This window comes from Tyto alba, unplaced genomic scaffold, assembly GCF_018691265.1.
Source record: "Tyto alba isolate M040663 unplaced genomic scaffold, T.alba_DEE_v4.0 Super-Scaffold_38, whole genome shotgun sequence".
In the NCBI taxonomy this organism is placed as follows: domain Eukaryota; kingdom Metazoa; phylum Chordata; class Aves; order Strigiformes; family Tytonidae; genus Tyto; species Tyto alba.
Genome location: NW_024881313.1, coordinates 41108472 through 41125450, shown reverse-complemented (window position 1 = coordinate 41125450; position 16979 = coordinate 41108472). Strand labels below are relative to the sequence as shown.

The 16979-nt window shown below is 47.2% G+C and overlaps 1 protein-coding gene across 17 annotated transcripts in view; it reads left to right on the top strand.

The window, feature by feature from the left end:
* Positions 1-16979, top strand: part of MAP4 (microtubule associated protein 4) — a 161996-nt gene that overhangs the window by 110981 nt on the left and 34036 nt on the right. For all 17 annotated transcript variants that reach the window (XM_042801965.1, XM_042801957.1, XM_042801966.1 and 14 more), the window contains one exon: positions 647-4999. In XM_042801965.1, coding sequence (XP_042657899.1) covers positions 647-4999 — 4353 coding nt within the window. The remainder of the gene's footprint in view (positions 1-646; positions 5000-16979) is intronic.

Sequence of the window (16979 nt, the reverse complement as noted above, 5' to 3'; positions counted from 1 at the left end):
GGGCCAGGGCTAACTGACAAACGACTGGTGCTCTCTTTAAAATCAGTGGCTTGTAGCTAAGGAAACCTAGCGCTGCCGATAACGGAGTACAGCAGATGACTTCTGTTACGGGGGTTCTGCCTTCCGCTGCTGCCACTGTGGGTGCTGGGGGAAACTTGGCTCTTCTACTCCCCCTTCCCCGTTACGCCCCTTCGCTCTTCCCTATTCTCATCTTTCCACTAAACTTCTATTTTCACATTTTGGAAGGATGCCAGCTAGAGATATAAAAAGTGTATCTGTTATCTTCTCTTGCTAAGACAAAATGGATCCTTAATGCATTTTTTAAAAAGCAGCAGCATGTCCTTACAAGAACTGTTGCTTTTTTGATGGGATAAGAGCATGTATCAGGAATTACGTGTTTTTAAATAGCATTGACGTATTTATCGGTAGTAGTTTAAATAGGTTTTGCGTGTAAATGTCTATCCCAGCCCTACTGAGGTGTCTTTAGAATTAGTGTGGTATCAGTGCTGGAAAATTCTGCATATATGACTGTATGGACTGTTTTAGATAGCTAAAATCACATATACAGTGTATATATATATATTATTTTTTTTAAATATAAAGCAAATAGTCGCTTTGATGTTTGAGCAGGCTTCCTGTATTCCAGGTCTACCTACTGCACAAGTAAGGCAAGCTAACAAATCAAGTGAACGCAGGTTTGGCAGAGCAAAACCTGCCCCAGTGCCTATTAGAGATGTACCAGAGGAACGTCTAATAGGTCTCCCACAACAGAAGAGTACTGACCCAAAAGTAGACCCCTGTTCTGTAGTGGAACGTGGATGTGTTGCTGGAACATCCCCTCGCACTAGGGTTTCACATAAAAAGGCAACTGAGCAGCCATCCAGTGTGCTGTCGGAGTTTGTGGAGAGCTGCAGAGATGTACCAAGGGAGAGCTGGGATTTGGAAGGTTCTCTGGCCATTGTGAAGAAAAAGAAGAAGAAACCAAAACAGAAGAGAAACCAGCTGCCAAGAACAATGGAGTTCTGGGATGAAAATATAGCAGTCTCAAGAGCTCCTAGAAATTCTCCATTTGCTGCTGAATTGCAAAAACCAGCTGTGTGTCCTGTAATGCCTGCTGAAGCTTGCAAAAAGCACTCAGTTGCCTCAGGAAGCGGAGCTTCGGATTTGCCAGAGGACCCTAAAATAACAACTGGAAGTGCTATCCTGGATGAGCAAAAGGCCGCCTCGGTGCCAGCACCAGGACAGCAGGCCCAAAAACCCAGCGTGTCGTTAAAATCCGTGCTGGATGCAAAAAGTGAGGATGTCATGAAAACAGAAGAAATGAGAGATGACAGTTTGATGTTGCAATCTAAAGGCAAAAGAAGAGAGGTTCCCGTGGAGCAGGTAGGCAAGATGAAGGTAGGGGAATCTGCTACAGCAAAAGGGCCAGCCAAGCCTACGGGAAGAGATTTTCTTGAGAAAAGTGAGGAGTACAAGGAGTCAAAATGTGCTGACCTGACAGCATCTCTCCCAGAAGCGACCAGTCTAAGCAAAACAGAAACTCCTTTACAGACCAAACCTTCAGAATCGCTCCTTTCTGATAAAGATAAGGAGGTTCAATGCACATCTCCCAGGCGTGAAGCGTTCAGTGACGCTGGCCATCGCGAGCTGCAGGCTTCCAGCGGGTCGCCGGAAGCAGCAGCAAAGAAAAGAGGTAGTTGTGAAAAAAGTGAAGGAGTTGGAAAAGGATCCTGCGCCGAGGCTGCGGCCCTGCCGGCTGAGCTGCCCAACGGGCCAGAGGCAGCTGATGGAACGAGAACAGTGTCCTCTGATAAGTGCCTGGCCGTTGACTTTAGAACTTCCGAGGGAGTGCTGAAGACCCCGGCAGATACTACTGAAATGCCTGCCACACCAGTAGTTTTACCAGCAGCCAAGGAAGTTACTGCTTTGCAAAACAGAAAGGCTGGCGGATTTTCAGAGCAGCCGTTTCCTCTGTCGGCTAAGCCTGACGCGACCGGGCCTCCCACCTCTCCTGAAGCAGTGGCCAGAATGACGGTAGCAGATTCCCCTGATAAAAACAAAGGGAAAGGATTTACTGCGTTAGAGCAGCAGACTGGAAAAGATCCCAATATTGCACATGGGATGGACAGACATAAAAAAAAGCGTGGTGAAGGGAAAGTGAAAAAAATTAAAAGCTTCTCTGAGCAGATGATGCTTTCAGATGATGTAAGCAAACCTACTGATGGAGTGAGGACAGATGAGGCTATAAAAGAAACAACTCACCCTGATAAAGGCAGAGGTTTCACTGCTAGAGGACACCCGTCAGTAAGCACTACACATGCTTATCCTGCAGACAAACCAAAAAAAAGAGGTGATGGAAGAAGTAAAAGAGGTGAAAGAAGTTTTTTCCAGCAGCCTTTTCTTGAGAATAAGATGGACCCAAGTAGTTTTCCTGACGTCGTTGATAAAACTAAGGAAGTTAGTGATAAAGGCAGACAGAGGGGCTGTGTTACTGCTGAGTATTTTCAGGAGAATATATCAGATGTAACTAAAATGCAAAGGCCAGTTGAATTGGTAAGAGGGAAGCCGAAAGAAGATGTTGGGAAAAATGCAATAGCTGATTTGGGTGCTTTAGACCAACCGTTCCCGCTGGAGAGTAGGAGAGAGGAAGCAAAGCATCCTGCTATGGCTGACACGATCAGCCCAACAAAAGAGGTAAATTTGATTAATAAAGACAGAGAGGCTGGAATTAGTTCTGCAGGTGAATCGGTTGCGATAAATTCTGATAGAACCCTGGTGGCAGACAAACCTAGGAAGAGGTGTAGTGATGGGAAAAGAAAAGAACCTGAAAGAAGTCCTTTGGGGCAGGCAGCTGTCCTGGATGCTGGGGTGGAAAGAGGCAGTCTTCCAAGCAAGGAGAAGGCGGCTGAATGCACAAAAGAAATGACCTTTGATAAAGGTAAGGTGTCTGGTTTTGAAAGAGAGCTTTTGCTAGAGAATCTGACAGGTATAGCCAAAGAGGTGCTGGAAAAGCCTGAAATACAGGGTGGCACCAGAACCTTCTCTGATCAGCCGATTCTTTCAGGTCATAAAATGGAGACATCAGAGCCAGAAATAGTCAGCACTAAAGAAACTTGGCCCAGGAATAAAGGTAAGGAACTAGATACATCCGAGCCTCTCCCAGAGCACAGGAGAGACACAGCTGTGGCACACAGTCCCACCGGGGAACTGGTGATGGACAAGCCTAAGAAAAAAGGTAGAGATGTGGAAGTCAAAAAGGCTGAAAATATTCTTGAGCCCTCTGCTGGACTGGGTCCAGGTAACACCCCTGCAGTAGGTGACAAGGTGGGAAATATTAAACAAACTCAGTCTTTTGATAAAGGCAAAGAGACTTATTCCAGTTCCGTAGTGAGTCTGCTAGATGACCTAACTGATACTAGTAAAGTGCAAGCTCCTGCTGTACCTCTGGAGCCAGAGAAATCACGCACAAGTAGTAAAGAGAAGTGCAAAAAGATGGAGCCTAAGTCGCAGCAGACATTTCTTCTGGAGGATAAGGCAGGTGCAGAGATGTTCCCTCCTTATAACTTGGAGATGGCTGACAAATCTGAAGCAGAATGTCCCACTCCTTGCAGCAGCAGGGGTGGACTTCCTATCCTAGAGCATCCAGCAGTGGCAGATCACACTTTGGCCACAATTACCAATAGATCTAAAAAGAGGGGTCATGATGGAAATAGTAAAAAGGCTAAAAATGCCTCCGAGCAGCCTGTTTCTGTAGAGACAAAACCAAACAGGAGTGAGGTGCAGCCTCCCGTGAGATCTGAGATGGAGTATGGAATGGTGGGCACGGATTTCGTAGATGAAAATAGAAATATTAAAAACTTTCCCCTTGGCCCTCAAATGCCTTGGAATACTCAAGGAAGCGACTTCGAATCCTTTGCTCAGACTGCAGTAACTGGCCCTGAGGACACTGGCAGTGTTTCCTCTGGCTTCCCAGAGCAGACAGGTGAGGCTGCAAAGAGTAAAGGGCCTCCTCCTCCTGAAGCAGTAGCAGAGAAAAGCAGCAAAGAGCCCGGATCTGGTGCTAAGAAGGAAATACAGACACAGAAATCCTATGAGCAACCGATCTATCTGGGGGACAAAGAGCCTGGCAAAGAGGTTTCAAAGAAAGATGGTGAAAGCAAAGCGGCTGGTTCCCGGGATGGCAGTGGGGCAGGTAAACCACCTCCGTTGGATCGGTCAGTTGAGCGGCACGTTAAGTCAAAGAAGGACAAAGTTCACCTTTCTCCCGTGGCCAAGGTGGAGGACAAAGAAATAAGAACCGCTGATAAAAAGCACAACGCTGACAACACTTCTTCAGACCTTCCCCAGAAGGCGGCAGATTCAAAAAGCAGACCAGCTCCTCTGGGTGCCCAGGGGATAGAGAAACTGGAAGGAACCGGCTCTTCAGGAGAGAAGGGCATCGGGTGCGTCTCCCCAGAAATTGGGGCGATACCAGAGAGCCAAGCAGAAGCAGCCGTGTCGCAGGTTGTGGCAGAAGCACTGACGGAGAATAAAACTGAAGCAGCTGAGCTGGATGGAGGCAAGGAGAGTGAGCAGGGCTCATGGAAACACCCGCCCGGTTTGGACAACGAAGCGGCCGAAGCAGAGGCTGCTGGTTTAAATCTGACAGCTGCCCAAACACGCGAAATAAGTCCTAAAGATGACAATAAAGGTCACGCTCAGCCTGCAGAAGAGGATGCTGCTCAGGGTGGGGAAGCTTGTCTGAAGGATGCCCCGGCGTTGAAGCCTGGAGTAGATAAACCTCAAGACACAACTAAAGAAAAAGAAGAAGAACGTGAACAAAAAGCTGTGAAGGAGGCAAAGAAAGAGAGAGTTAAAGCAGCAGAACAGCTAAAAGGCTACATGAGACCCACAAAGGCGAGAGGGGTGCCAACTCTGCCAGCCAGGTCTGCTGCTCCGGACAGAGAGAACCAAAGGCAGCTGAAACCCACTGGTATGAGCCGGCAGAGGCAAGCAAAAGGTGTGTGTTTGTGATTCGAGCTAGCAGCAGTAATCCAGACAGCTTGCGTGCAAGACCCTGCTATTTGTCAGTGCGTTGGCATGAATACGTAATCGTTAATCCTACATGGCACAAGCGAGTGTGGCATGACTGGGTTTTTTGGCTGACCTTAAAAGGCTGTTGTTGGTTCTGCTTGCCTGTCTCACAGTGCTAATTCCCAGAGTTCGAAGGATTGACAGCTTGGTCTAAGTTCCAGAACTCTTGATTGTTTTTTTTTAATTCATTCAGATTTAATTGTACATATATAAATTGCACTTTTTGGTGTTAAGGTACAATAGCTTCTTGTCCTCTGAGACTGGAAGTGACCTTCATCTGGGGTGCAGGGGTGAATTGCCATGATCACTAAGTAGCACTGTGTGCCACTGGCGGGCAGGGAACCGAGTATTTCTGTGGTAGGAAATGTTCTCCATCGCTGTCATGTTGCAGGGTTTGGGTTTCATCCTACCTCAGGCTAACTGCAACCATCTACTTTTCCTCCTGCAACTGGTCAATGACTTTATCTTAAGCTACTTTGAACAGCTGCATCTACAAAAAGTGCTTCCTTCTAGAATAATAACCTTTACTAAAGCAGAGCTGTAACAAAACAGTAGCAGGACTGATATATATGAAGACTGTATCTCTCAGTTGAGGCTATGGATGGACTGGTGAGAGTTTTGGGCTCTCTACCCTGGCTGTTGAGCATAGGCTGTACTCACAGGAAATGAGTTGGAATTAATTTCGTAGAATTTAATGAAGTTTGTAGGAATTTTGAAATGGAGACTATAGTATGGATAGAGATGAAGTGAAAAACCTTCTCGTACTTCTGCTCATTCTAAGCTTTCCTCAGAAAGCATCGGCGTCTTCTCAGTGAATTCCTGTCTGCTGGGAAGGGCTGGGGAAGTTTCTCCCTGCCCTTAGGTGCTCTTAGTTTTTGCCTTGTCATCAGGCATGAAAGTTTGTTCCTGTTCCTATTTCTGTGGAGTTCCTCGCCGGCAGTTTGCATGATGCAGCCACTAACTTAACAAACATAGAGCTCAAGTGCGCCTTAACATGCTGGTCAGGTTTTTGAGAGGTTTTGTAATTTTAATGAGTGTTGCATAACCTGAAGTACGTCTATTTTAGTGAAAGTGGTGTTCTCTGCATGAACTTGTGCCTGCAGAAGTAATGTTCTTTGGTGCATGATGCTACAAAATAAAGGGGAAGCTTAAAGGCAGCATCTTTTTAAAAAAACCATTTCTTTAAAGCCTTTCCACTGTCGGCTAGAACTTTTTGTTTTCCTTTTCTAACTGCTGTATTCAAGGGAGCAGAATTCTTGTAGCAGATCCATGCAAAACAGAAAAGCTCTTCCTGAACATTTTGCCCAGGTAAACTGTACAGAGTTGAAGGATTCCTGGCTCAGGGCGGCATTTCGGTTGTGAATAAACTGGTACATACGTTACATCTGTAAGTTGGCCCAACCTGCATTTGCACAGGACTTCAATAATACCCAGTTGCTCTCATCCTTTCAGCACTCCCTAGACTCAACTGTTGGTTTGGGTTTGTTTGGTTTTGGTTTTTTTTTCTTTTTTTTTTTTTGTTGTTGTTGTTGCTGGTTTTTTTGTGTGTGTGTTTTTTTGTTTTGTTTTGTTTTTTTGTTTGTTTTGTTTTTTGTTTGTTTTGTTTTGTTTTTTGTTTTTTTTTTTTTTTTTTTTATTTTTTAAGAGCAGCTCTGAGTGACTGAGCTTGTTTTGGAAACGCTGGTTGGCACGTTCCCGTGGCAGTTGAAATCCAAGCGCTGTTGGGGCCGGCAGAGCTTCGGGCAGGCTCCTGCTGACCGCACGGCACCCGGGCCGAGTGACAAAGCCTGAGCTGCAGTCGAGCTCCGAGCGGCGGGGAAGCAGATTCCCCCTGCCATCCAGACCCGGTACCGAGGGGCTCGTCTCTCTCTCCACCCGCTGCCCGCCTCGTAACGAGGCGACTGCTCAGCGAGCTGCGAAACGCCAGCAAAAGCCGGGCTGAAGCCCCCGAGTTGGCACAACTGGTGTGGAAGGGCCTCAGGCTGGATCCAAGGGTGAAACGGTGAATTCGTGCATCAGCTGAACACAAGCGAAAAGCAGAAAGCAGTGAAGGGAGAGGTGGTGCGATTCGGGGCCGTGACTACGAGCGTGCTTGTTTACAGGACAGAGAAGGAGCTACAGGGATCCGGGAGATCACTGTTGTAGTCCAGATTTTTCACTAAGCTGATGGGGCCATGGCCTGTACGTGCCCTCTGTGTGCCTGTTCATCCTCCTGTTAAGATAACAATTGACTGCTCAAAGTTTTTATATTTTTATTGGTCACCAGAACTTGGCCAAGACTTCATCCGTGTTTCTCAGGCTGGACTGGGAAGCTCATACGTGGCAGCACCTGACATCTGCCCATATAAGCCATTTTTCTTTCCCCTGGAAGGCAATCGGTGATCTCCTGTCAGAATAAGGCCTGCAGGTATTTTGGAGAATCTTCTGCTAAAGTTCAGTAACTAAAACCCCTTTAGCCAGGCCCCCCGTGCCTTACACTGTGTTCTAGAAGGACAGGAGGCTTTCCTGAATGCCTCAGCTCCTGCATGTACAGCTAAAGTAGGTACGAGCTTTGTGATACAGCTCCCTCGGGAGTCATGGCAACTGTGATGCTGCAGATTTCTCTCACTGACGGAAGTTGCGTGTATCTTTTATAAACCAGGCCTGCAAACGTCGTTTTTTTTTTTTTTTTTTTGTCTAATTTTGACTTTGCAGCTTAAAGTTAGGAAACATTGGATGTAAGACTGTTCATGCAATTTGAATTTAATCCTTTATCTATCTTTTGGATTTATTTCAGCTTCTCATTTTTTGTTGTTGCCATTGTAAGAACTGCCCCAGATTCTTCAGGAAAATTATTTTACACCTTTTAACGTCAGGAGACAGCTGAGATGATAACCAAACCACCTCAGACATTATCAGCCTTTAAAATGTGGCTGAGCCTTTATGCTCCCTCTTGTTGTGGAGCTAAGGCTAGAATTGGGAATTATGCATAAAAAGGCAGGGTTTTAAAATCTGTTCTTCCAGACAGGTGCCCTGGCTGCTGCAGACCCGGGGATCTGATGCTGGGGAATGGTTAATGGAGGAAATGATGGAATTTTTTCAATCATCCAGTGCTGAGCCGGTTGATTCAGATTTACTGCTAGCATCCTTCTTCCCTTTACTCCTCAAGCTGTATTTTCAACACTAAGACTTTTTAAAAAGTGAGGGTTTGTTTTTTTTTTTTTTTTTTCTTTCTTCAGTCTGTCCTTGAAGAATAGTCCGTTTCAAAAGAAGAAAGCAGTTTGTTTCAGTGCTTTGGGTTTCGTGTCTTCTTGGGTTTTTTGATTTGCGTAAGCTCTTCGGGTTAAGGGCCGTCTCCGTGCGCGGCTCTTGTCGCGAGGCTCCAGCACTTGGCCCTTCGGTGCCGGCCGGGTGAGGAGCTTGTCGCGTAGCCCCGCCGTGGCCTGTGCTTCTTCCTGAGCCGCGCTCCCGGCCGTGGACCGGAGGGGCCTGCTGCAGCGCTCACCTGCTGCTCCGTGTCCCTCCCTCCTCAGAAGTTGCCGTCGCAATCTGTCGCTGCCTCCTGCGGGCACCCTGCCAGCGGGGCATCGCCGTGCGTAATGCAGTGCCTTCTTAACAGGACAGCTCGAAACCCCGTGCTATAAATCAGATGCGTTTAAAAACAAGAAATGCAGGCCCTGCTTAGTTGTAGTATTTGCTTTTCTTCTACAGCCACAGTAAAGCCTTTTCTCTAAATACTTTCTTTCCCTGGCTGGTTTCCATTATACTGGTGTCATTGTAATGTGAAGTCAGTTCAGCATTTGCACAGTAACCTTTCATTCCCATCGTGTCTGCAAGTCTCCTGTGGGACCCCAATCTGTAATTGGGTTTGTCCAACACAAGCTAATCAGCGACGTGAATGGGACGGGGCGGTGGGCTGGGTAGCTGCGTCCATCTTACCTGCAATCGTGATTGCAAATGCAGTCATGGACAAGTACCTCATAATAACAGTGGTGCTTTAATAATGCTTTTGAGAAGGACAGAATAACATCTTATTGCAGTCTGTTCATTAATTAGGACCTGCTAATTATCCCACTTAGGTGTATGAGAGAAGTGAAAACCAAATAATGTCACCATCCAGTTCTCATGTTAGGATTAAACGTATTTATGAAGCAGCAGGAGAGCTTTGCTGTTATCTCCTTTCCCCCTAAATTTCTACACTCGTGTGTTTGTATTTGATTCTGCTTTACCGGGAGGTTTTGTCGAGGTGTCGGATCTGTCTGTAATGGAAAGGTGAGCTGAGCTTAGAGCATGTTTTTGCCCATCTGTAGCTTGCAGCTACGGGGTGTCGAGAGGCCTGTTTGTCTTCTGTTGAATCAGTGCACAGCTCTGAATATGTTCTTTTAAGGGTTGCTCAGAACAGTTGTACCTGATTGCAGCTGCCCATCTCTTTTTGGCTTTGTACTCTGGGTTATGTCGATGCTGGCTTTTTCTCTAGCTGGGCAGTCTCATGCAGCGACTGGTTTTAAGCTGGCACCCCACAGTCTTTGGCTAGGACTTCCTAAGCTTGGCTTTCTTCCTTTATTTTATATTCCTGCTCGTCCTTGACACTCTGATTTTCAAGAAAAGCTGGGAGCAAACCACATATACTTCTGTTTGTAAATTCTGCCAGATTAAGAATGTTGAACACGTCTCAGTACTGGTGACGTTTAACTTTCAGGGGATCTCTGAATTTCAAGCCGCATCTTTCCTGGCTGGTGTTGCTAGTTCATTGCTTGTGTATCGTGTAGTTGACTTTGCTTTGCCTCTTTCCAGTTTCCACCACCTAATACTCTTGGAATAACCGAATACTGGTAATATTTTGAGTTGGGAACACTCTTGAGTGCATTTTAGTTCTGGTTTTGGCTGATCACTGGGATTTTTAATGTATTAGATGTAAATTTTAAACTAAGTGGGATTTGCTCTGTGAATGTCCTGTCCTATGAAACACGAGGCTGTGTTCGGGCCTTGGACGGCTCCACACCTTTTAAATGTTCAGCTTGCAGTGCAACGTTACGATGGTGAGAATACTAAATATCCTGGTTTGCCTTTTTATCCTTCAGCCTGGCTTCTTCCAGACCGCGAGAAGAAATGAAGCGTGCGAGTTCAGCGGGTAGAGTCAGGCTTCATGTGTTGCTGCTTGTTGTACACGCAGCGAGTGTTTGGCCGAGCAGCACAACACGTGTGTGTGTGTGTGTACATACAGGCGACTGAGGGTGTAAAGGGCAGTCTTACGGTCTTGGCTTTTATAGACAGAGTGTGTCCTCGATGGTTCTGGTCAGTCTGATCGCAGGCTCTTACTGGTAATAACACTTAATTAGAGATCGCATTAGTTGGCGATGCTGGCAAGGAGTAGCTCATCATCCCGGAAAGTGATGTTGCCTTAGAAACCAGTGCAAAGGACTGCACAGAAACGATTGTGTTAGATTTAAAAAAAAAAAAAAAAAAAAAGCAAAGGCATTAGGAGGGATAAGTAATAGCTTCGGGAGTGAAGCAAAAATAGAAACACTAGGCTGATTCATCTGCTGAGGCTGGAAGCTTGCAGATTGGGTATTAAGTGGTGACGTGCCGATGTAGTGATCTTGGTCTGCTCTGGTTATTGGCACGGTCTCAGCCTGGGCAGCCGTGTTTTACCTGGTAAAGCCCAGTGGATAGGCATTTGCAGTTTCTTTAGCACCTGGGTATGTCTTCCCTGGGAAAATGCTCATGTTCAGAGGTACGGTATAAGCATCGAAATACATCGAATCGGCTCAGAGGACTGCAGACATGTTTAATGTTTGCACTGAAACACGTGCTGTATGCGCTCAGCCTCCCTGCCAGACCTTGTGTTAACTGCACCTGTAGGAAAAGGCAGGGTGTAATGATAAGAGGATGCAAAGAGGCAAAATATAACCTTCTTTCTGTGAATCAGGCCACTGTGCTGCCACTGGAAGGTCGTGAGGAGCTCCAGGCAGTGGGTGAATGTCCACGTCCAGAAGCTGGGCCAGGGTCTGACTTGCAAGAGCTTAGAACTATTTCCCTGCCATTATCTGGTACATTCTCAGATGGAAAGACGGCGGAGAGCCAAAGGGATTGTGAAACCCCAGATTTGATATTTGAAGAGTGTGAAATCTTCCTCAGAGTTGAACTAAGGGTAAAAGCAGTGGATGGGCTTCCTTTAGGAAGTCTCTAACTTACCCTCCTAACCCACCTCCTCTTTAGCATGGGCCCTTCCTCACGTGAGTTGGTTTTCAAAATCTGCCCAATTCTTGTTTTTTGAACATCCTCCCACCCTTCCCTGCTTCTCTTCATTGACTAGTTTGTCTTACAATTATTTAGAAAATGTAAGGATTGTAAGAATCGAAAGGAAGAACTGGACTAAAGCTCTGGTGTCAGGACTGCTGGTCAATTGTTGTGAACGTTGCCGATTTCTGGTCTTGCTGAAAGCTTAAAGGCGTAGCTGCAGAGGCAGAATGTTAATAAATCTAAAGGGAAAATTGCGTTTAGGAGAAGGTAGAGGCTGAGGCACTGGGACTGAGAATGGGTGTCTGGAAGCAACGTGCTACGGGCAGGGTGAAGCTGTTGGAAAGCTCTCAGTGTATGAACTCTGCGTTACCTCCATTAACGTCCTGAGAGATTAAATATTAGATGACTAGAGATTTCTCATAGCTAAGCATCCGCCTGCTTCTGAGTATCCCAGGTATTGAATATGGTTCATTTCCTACATTAAAAAAAAAAAAAATGCTGAAATGAAGTAGCAGTGCTGGTTGTTCCTGGCTGTATATTGACGTTACGAGTCAGGCTTTGCTTTCCAGTCATGCAAGTCTCTTCTGTGACACTGGGCTCTGCAGTACGAGCCCTAAATCAGTGTGGGTTTTCTCCTCTGTTATGAACGGTAGCTGTTTGCTTAAAACCCCCAACCAAACAAACCAAAACAAGCTTACAAGGTGGTTTCAGATAGCTTTGCAAACTTGCCCTCGCTCCTGGTGAACCGCAATAAGTGATCTCGAATGGATTGAGATTTGCTGCAAAAATCTTGTTTTGGAATTGACTGAGTGATAGAGGGGGAACAGGAATTACATGGCATTAGGTGACTTCAAGGTCCGCCGTTTTGAGGAGCAGACTGAATACTTTGAGAGTGAGCAAGTGCTTGCAAACACCGGTCCTACATCAGTTACGAGAGAGAATGCCAGCCTTGAGTTAAGGTCCCATTTTCCACTAGCAAGACACCTATGAATATTTTAAAGTACAGAAAAATTGTCGAGGCCTTTTGAGAAGTGAAGCTTGTGGGTGGAACTATTCTGGTTAATTAGAGGGTGCCATGAAAGATTCATATAACTTACAGTTCCTTAGTCATTGTTTTTAAATATAGCAGTGTCTTAAATCCAAAGCTTAAATACAAGTAGATAAATGTGTGGATTGTAGCATTTCTCAGCAGCAGGTTAAATTCAGGGGGCGTAGTGTAGCTTGCAGTCTCTGGGTGTAAAAATACATTTATGCTCAGTTAAACTATAGCAGGGAGTCCTTTTATTGCATCAGCTATGAGGACAAAATTTTTTCCCGGACTGGAGCATATTGATACCTGTGATGGTCAATGTCTGTACGGTATTGTCACCCTGGTTCAAAGAAGGAAATTTGCCTTAGTGAAGGAAGAAGCTGTCCGAGGCACTTAAGAAGGAAAGAGCTCTGCAGTTGGGTGCTAATGCAACGGGAGCAATCTGCGTACTGGTGGCTGGAAGCGATCTTCAGCCCGCCGGGCCAGGCTCCCAGTCTAACCAGGGAAACAGTGTCCAAATCCAGAGTCGCAGTTAGAAAAGCCTTGTCAAGGGTGCTGGGTATAGAGGCTTTGCAGGGTGGCTGAGTGGTGCGCTTGATCCGTGCAGACAGAGGATGGGAATAGATCAAGGCAAAAGGTGAAATGCTAGGTGTAAATAAAGTGCGATAGAAAAAATGTAACTCAAAAATATTGTAAGATACGCTCACATTTTAAAAAAAAATATTTAAAAATCAGGTTTACAGTATTTGAGACTACGAAACCTCTCCAAACTTGTCCCATTTCATCCTTTTCAGCTTTGTCCACTTGCTCGTATGAGCGATACGGTTTGTGAATCGTGAGAATCTGATTACAGCAGCACTTGTGATCACTGTTGACACCAAAAGACTATATTCAAATCCACTGAAAACAAAGCCCTTTTGCTGCAAGAGGTCATTCTGTACTGTAATGTTTAGGGCTGGGCCTGTTTGAGTTTTGTTTAAGGGGAGGGAAATTGCTGACCTTAGTTCCTAGGTATTCTTAAGAGTGGTTCATCAGCAGGAATTAATATTTATAAAAGCATTGATCGTAATAAGGCTTGACAGAGCAAAAGGAGATGCCGGTATTTCCCAAGCTGTCTAACTGCCGAAGAAATGCTGCTCACAGAAAAATCATTTCACTGAGATGATTAAAGCCCCGCTAGCGTCTGGCCAGAGGTGGGTATTTCCGTTACCGAAGTGTATTCCTCTTGATTTTATTTTATTTTATTTTTTACAAAAGGATAAATCCTGACGTTCTCGTTTGAACTAGTGGCTGAATCCAGTAAATGAAGGCGTGCGGCAGGCAGGGGGTGGGGAGGAAGGAGTTTTGTCATGAATACAGGGGGCATGGTGTGTCGTCACCGGCGGCAGCAGCCTGCGAGCTCGGCTGGCTCGGAGCTGGTGTTGCAGCCGCGGGGGGAAGCGAAGCGAGCGGAGATGTCTCTCTCGAACAAGCAGCCCGCATCGCTCTCCGAATACAGCCAGCTGTGCAAAAGCAAGAACACGGAGAGCTTCTCGGAAGCCTTCCACTGCATGGAGTCCCCGAAAGACTTCGGCAAAACTGAATTCGAATGGCAGAGGACGGAGGGGAAGCTTAATGAGATTGGCTTGAATGTAAACTCAGGGGGACCGATTAATGACGGGCTCGTTAAGAACGCTGGTTTCACGGATGAGGACAAGCTCTGCTTCTTTGAAGGAAAACTAGACAAAGAGCTAAAAATAGCTCAGAAAGACAAAAGAGAAATTGAGGTGCAAGGCAAAAAATACCAGGCGGCTGCAGGTCACCTTGAGAGCTGGTCTCTGATTTCTGAAACGTTTCCTTCTGCAGAAGGGAACTTTGCAAACCCTAAAACTACAGATTTTCACGTGGGACAGGCAGGAGCTGAACAACCTGGTCCGGGGCTGGGGAAGAGCGAAGCCATCACCGATCAGGAGAAAGCAGCCGGTAAGGCTGGAGCGGAGACCAAGTGCCAGCCAGACCCAAAGCTGCCCAATCTGTCTGTGTCGGAGAGCGAACCCAGCAGCCACATGAAGGAACAGGAAATCAGTGTCTGGAATCCAAATTTCCACCCTATCCTGCCTAGCGATTCGGGGTCTAAAGAAGCGACGGTGAGAAAAGATGGAGCCCCCAGCTATTGTGTAATTGGGGTGGTTAATGACAACTATGTGCAGAGCGGGTTTTCTTCTTCCTCGGCGGCATCTAAGCCAGAACCTCCAACTACCACCGTAGAGCTTGCACAAGATGACTCCAAAAGTAGTTACTTTAATAATACCACTGAAATGGAGGAAGAGATGGAAGACAAGCTGAGCTGTGCAGACGACAGCAGTTTTCTGAACAGGGCTGCCCACCAGAGGAAGGCGATGAGGCGTGCAATGTCAGAGTGCTCTCACTTGTCCGTGCCCCTAACCCTTAACCTGGCCGACAAATACCCCGAGCCGGTGCTCAGAGAAGACGTCGCCACTGGTCTGCTCTCTCCTAACAGCAGCCTGACCCAGTGCTCGAGCCCCACCGCCAGAAAGCCGGGCGCTCCCATGAAAAGGTCAATGACCGTGTCGGAGGAGCAAACGTCTGCCTGCAGCTCGGGTGCCGAGCAGAGCCGTGCGGGGCTGCCCAGCGTGGGGGTGAAGGAGCATCCGTCCCTCCTGGCCGAGGAGCCGGCTGCCAAGCAGAGAGAGGAGCGGAACAGCGGCAGCAACTCGGTCAAGAAGGAGCTGGGGAGCCCGAGCTTGTATCACAGCAAGCTGGAGCAAATCCCTGAAATCAGCAGCCAGGACAAAGAGAGGGAGGAGGTGGTGGTGTGAAGAAGGAGAAGAGAAGTGCCACCGATGGAGCTGCCGGCTTCGGTTCTCCGAAAAGCAAACGCGCCGAGGTGGAACCCAGCAAAACTGCTCCGCTGGAAAGCAAAGAAATCGAGGTCAGCGATGTGCAGAGCTCTCCGTCTCCCAAGGAAGGAGATTTGCCACGTGATGGTATGTTGCTAATTTTTACCTCCCTGGGGAGCGAGCAGACCGTAGCTAGGAAGCGACTAAGTGACTTTACAGGCTGGAGGCAGAGGGTGGGTGGCTCGGTACACCTGAAAAGACCGATGTGGTTCAGGTGCCGGTAGTTAGAACAAAGGATGTGTTTTGGGATAGATGCAAATGAAAGGAAAATGTTAAAAAAAAAAAAATAAAAATAAAAAAATTGCCTGGCTGGTTCCACAGCATCTGTTGCAGCACCAGCCATGAATTGCTTGCTGGGATCCTAAACCTGACTCACACATTTTAAAATCTGCAGTATCCTTACCGGTAATAGGTCTCTCCTCAGTACCCTCTCGCCGCTCCCTCTTGCGAGCATAGGTGCCCCTCTGATTTGCGAGCTGTATTGTTAGAGCGAGGGCATTATCAAAGTTAAAACCTCTCAGTCTGCGTTGAAAAGATCTGCAGGTTCTGCTTTTCCATTAAGCTTGTTAGCCCCTTTTGGTATTTCTCTTTGAGAAGGCCAGCAAGAGTAAATGGGTAGAACAATTTCTGTAGTTGAGCTCTTCCTAACTGTTTCGGTGCTGAAATTCCAAGTGGAATTTCCCCATTACTTTCTGTAACCTCTTTTTCCCAGCACCCCAGTCACAATGGAGCCTTTCCCATTGCAAAGTGTCAATAGTGGCTTGTTTTATTTTGCACTGTTTTGTTGTTTCGATGGTGCTGTGATGTATGAGGTCAGTCTTCCGGGATTTAAAATCTATGAGAAGAGTAGTTAATCTTTGTTCTCCATCCCGGAACAACATCTCTGTCCCTCTTGCCAGCTTCAGCCAGCAATAAACCTGCTTTTCTTCCCAGATTTTGGGTGCGAGGGTGGTCTGTGTGCTTTGTCTGTCGCCCGCGTTAACAAGAGCTTGGCATGGGAGGAGGAAGGAAAATGTGTCAGGGAATAAAGACAAAAGACTTGTGTGACAATTTTCGCATCCGATGACTCCTTTTGTGGCCGGCTGGCTTGCTAAACCTTCAGAGGACCGATACAAAACTTGAAATGAAACACCCCGGTGTGTGTGGGGGGGTAACACGCAGGTGGGTGGAGGGATGCGCTGGTCAGGTAGAGCTCCGAACCCCTTAATTTGGGGGGGTGGGCCGGGCTCTCCGCAGCGATGCGGGGGGGGGGGGTGGCCTCGGAGCGCGGTGGTGTGCTGCCCTTCGGTGGTTCTGCGGGCTGTGAGTGACACCCGATGGTCGCTCAGCCCTCCCAGTCGCGCTCAACAGAATCGTCTTTTGTCTCTAATTAAAGTTTTGCTTTCCTCCAGTAGTTGCTCGGGGAGGCTTCAATTCCCGAGCCTCGTGCTGGGAGATCTGTAGAAGGAGGTTTTGGCAGTACGAACCTCCCCGCTCCGAAATGCCGACGCGTCTTAGCTTCTTCCCTTTCCGCTGTCTCGGTTCCGTACGGTCTGCGTGGGGCGCACAAGCGAGTCACCAGACTGCGAGGGTCGTCAGGCTTCTTGGCAACTTACACAGCACACGAGTAAAAGCGAGGTGCACACCTTTCGTGTCAGAATTTCGGGGGGGGGGGGGTGTGGGGGGGTGTGTGCCGACATCCGCTCTGCAGTGGAAGCTTATTTCTGAGGCGGCAGGTGAGCACGGAGGTTCATACAACTAGAACAAGGAGGAAA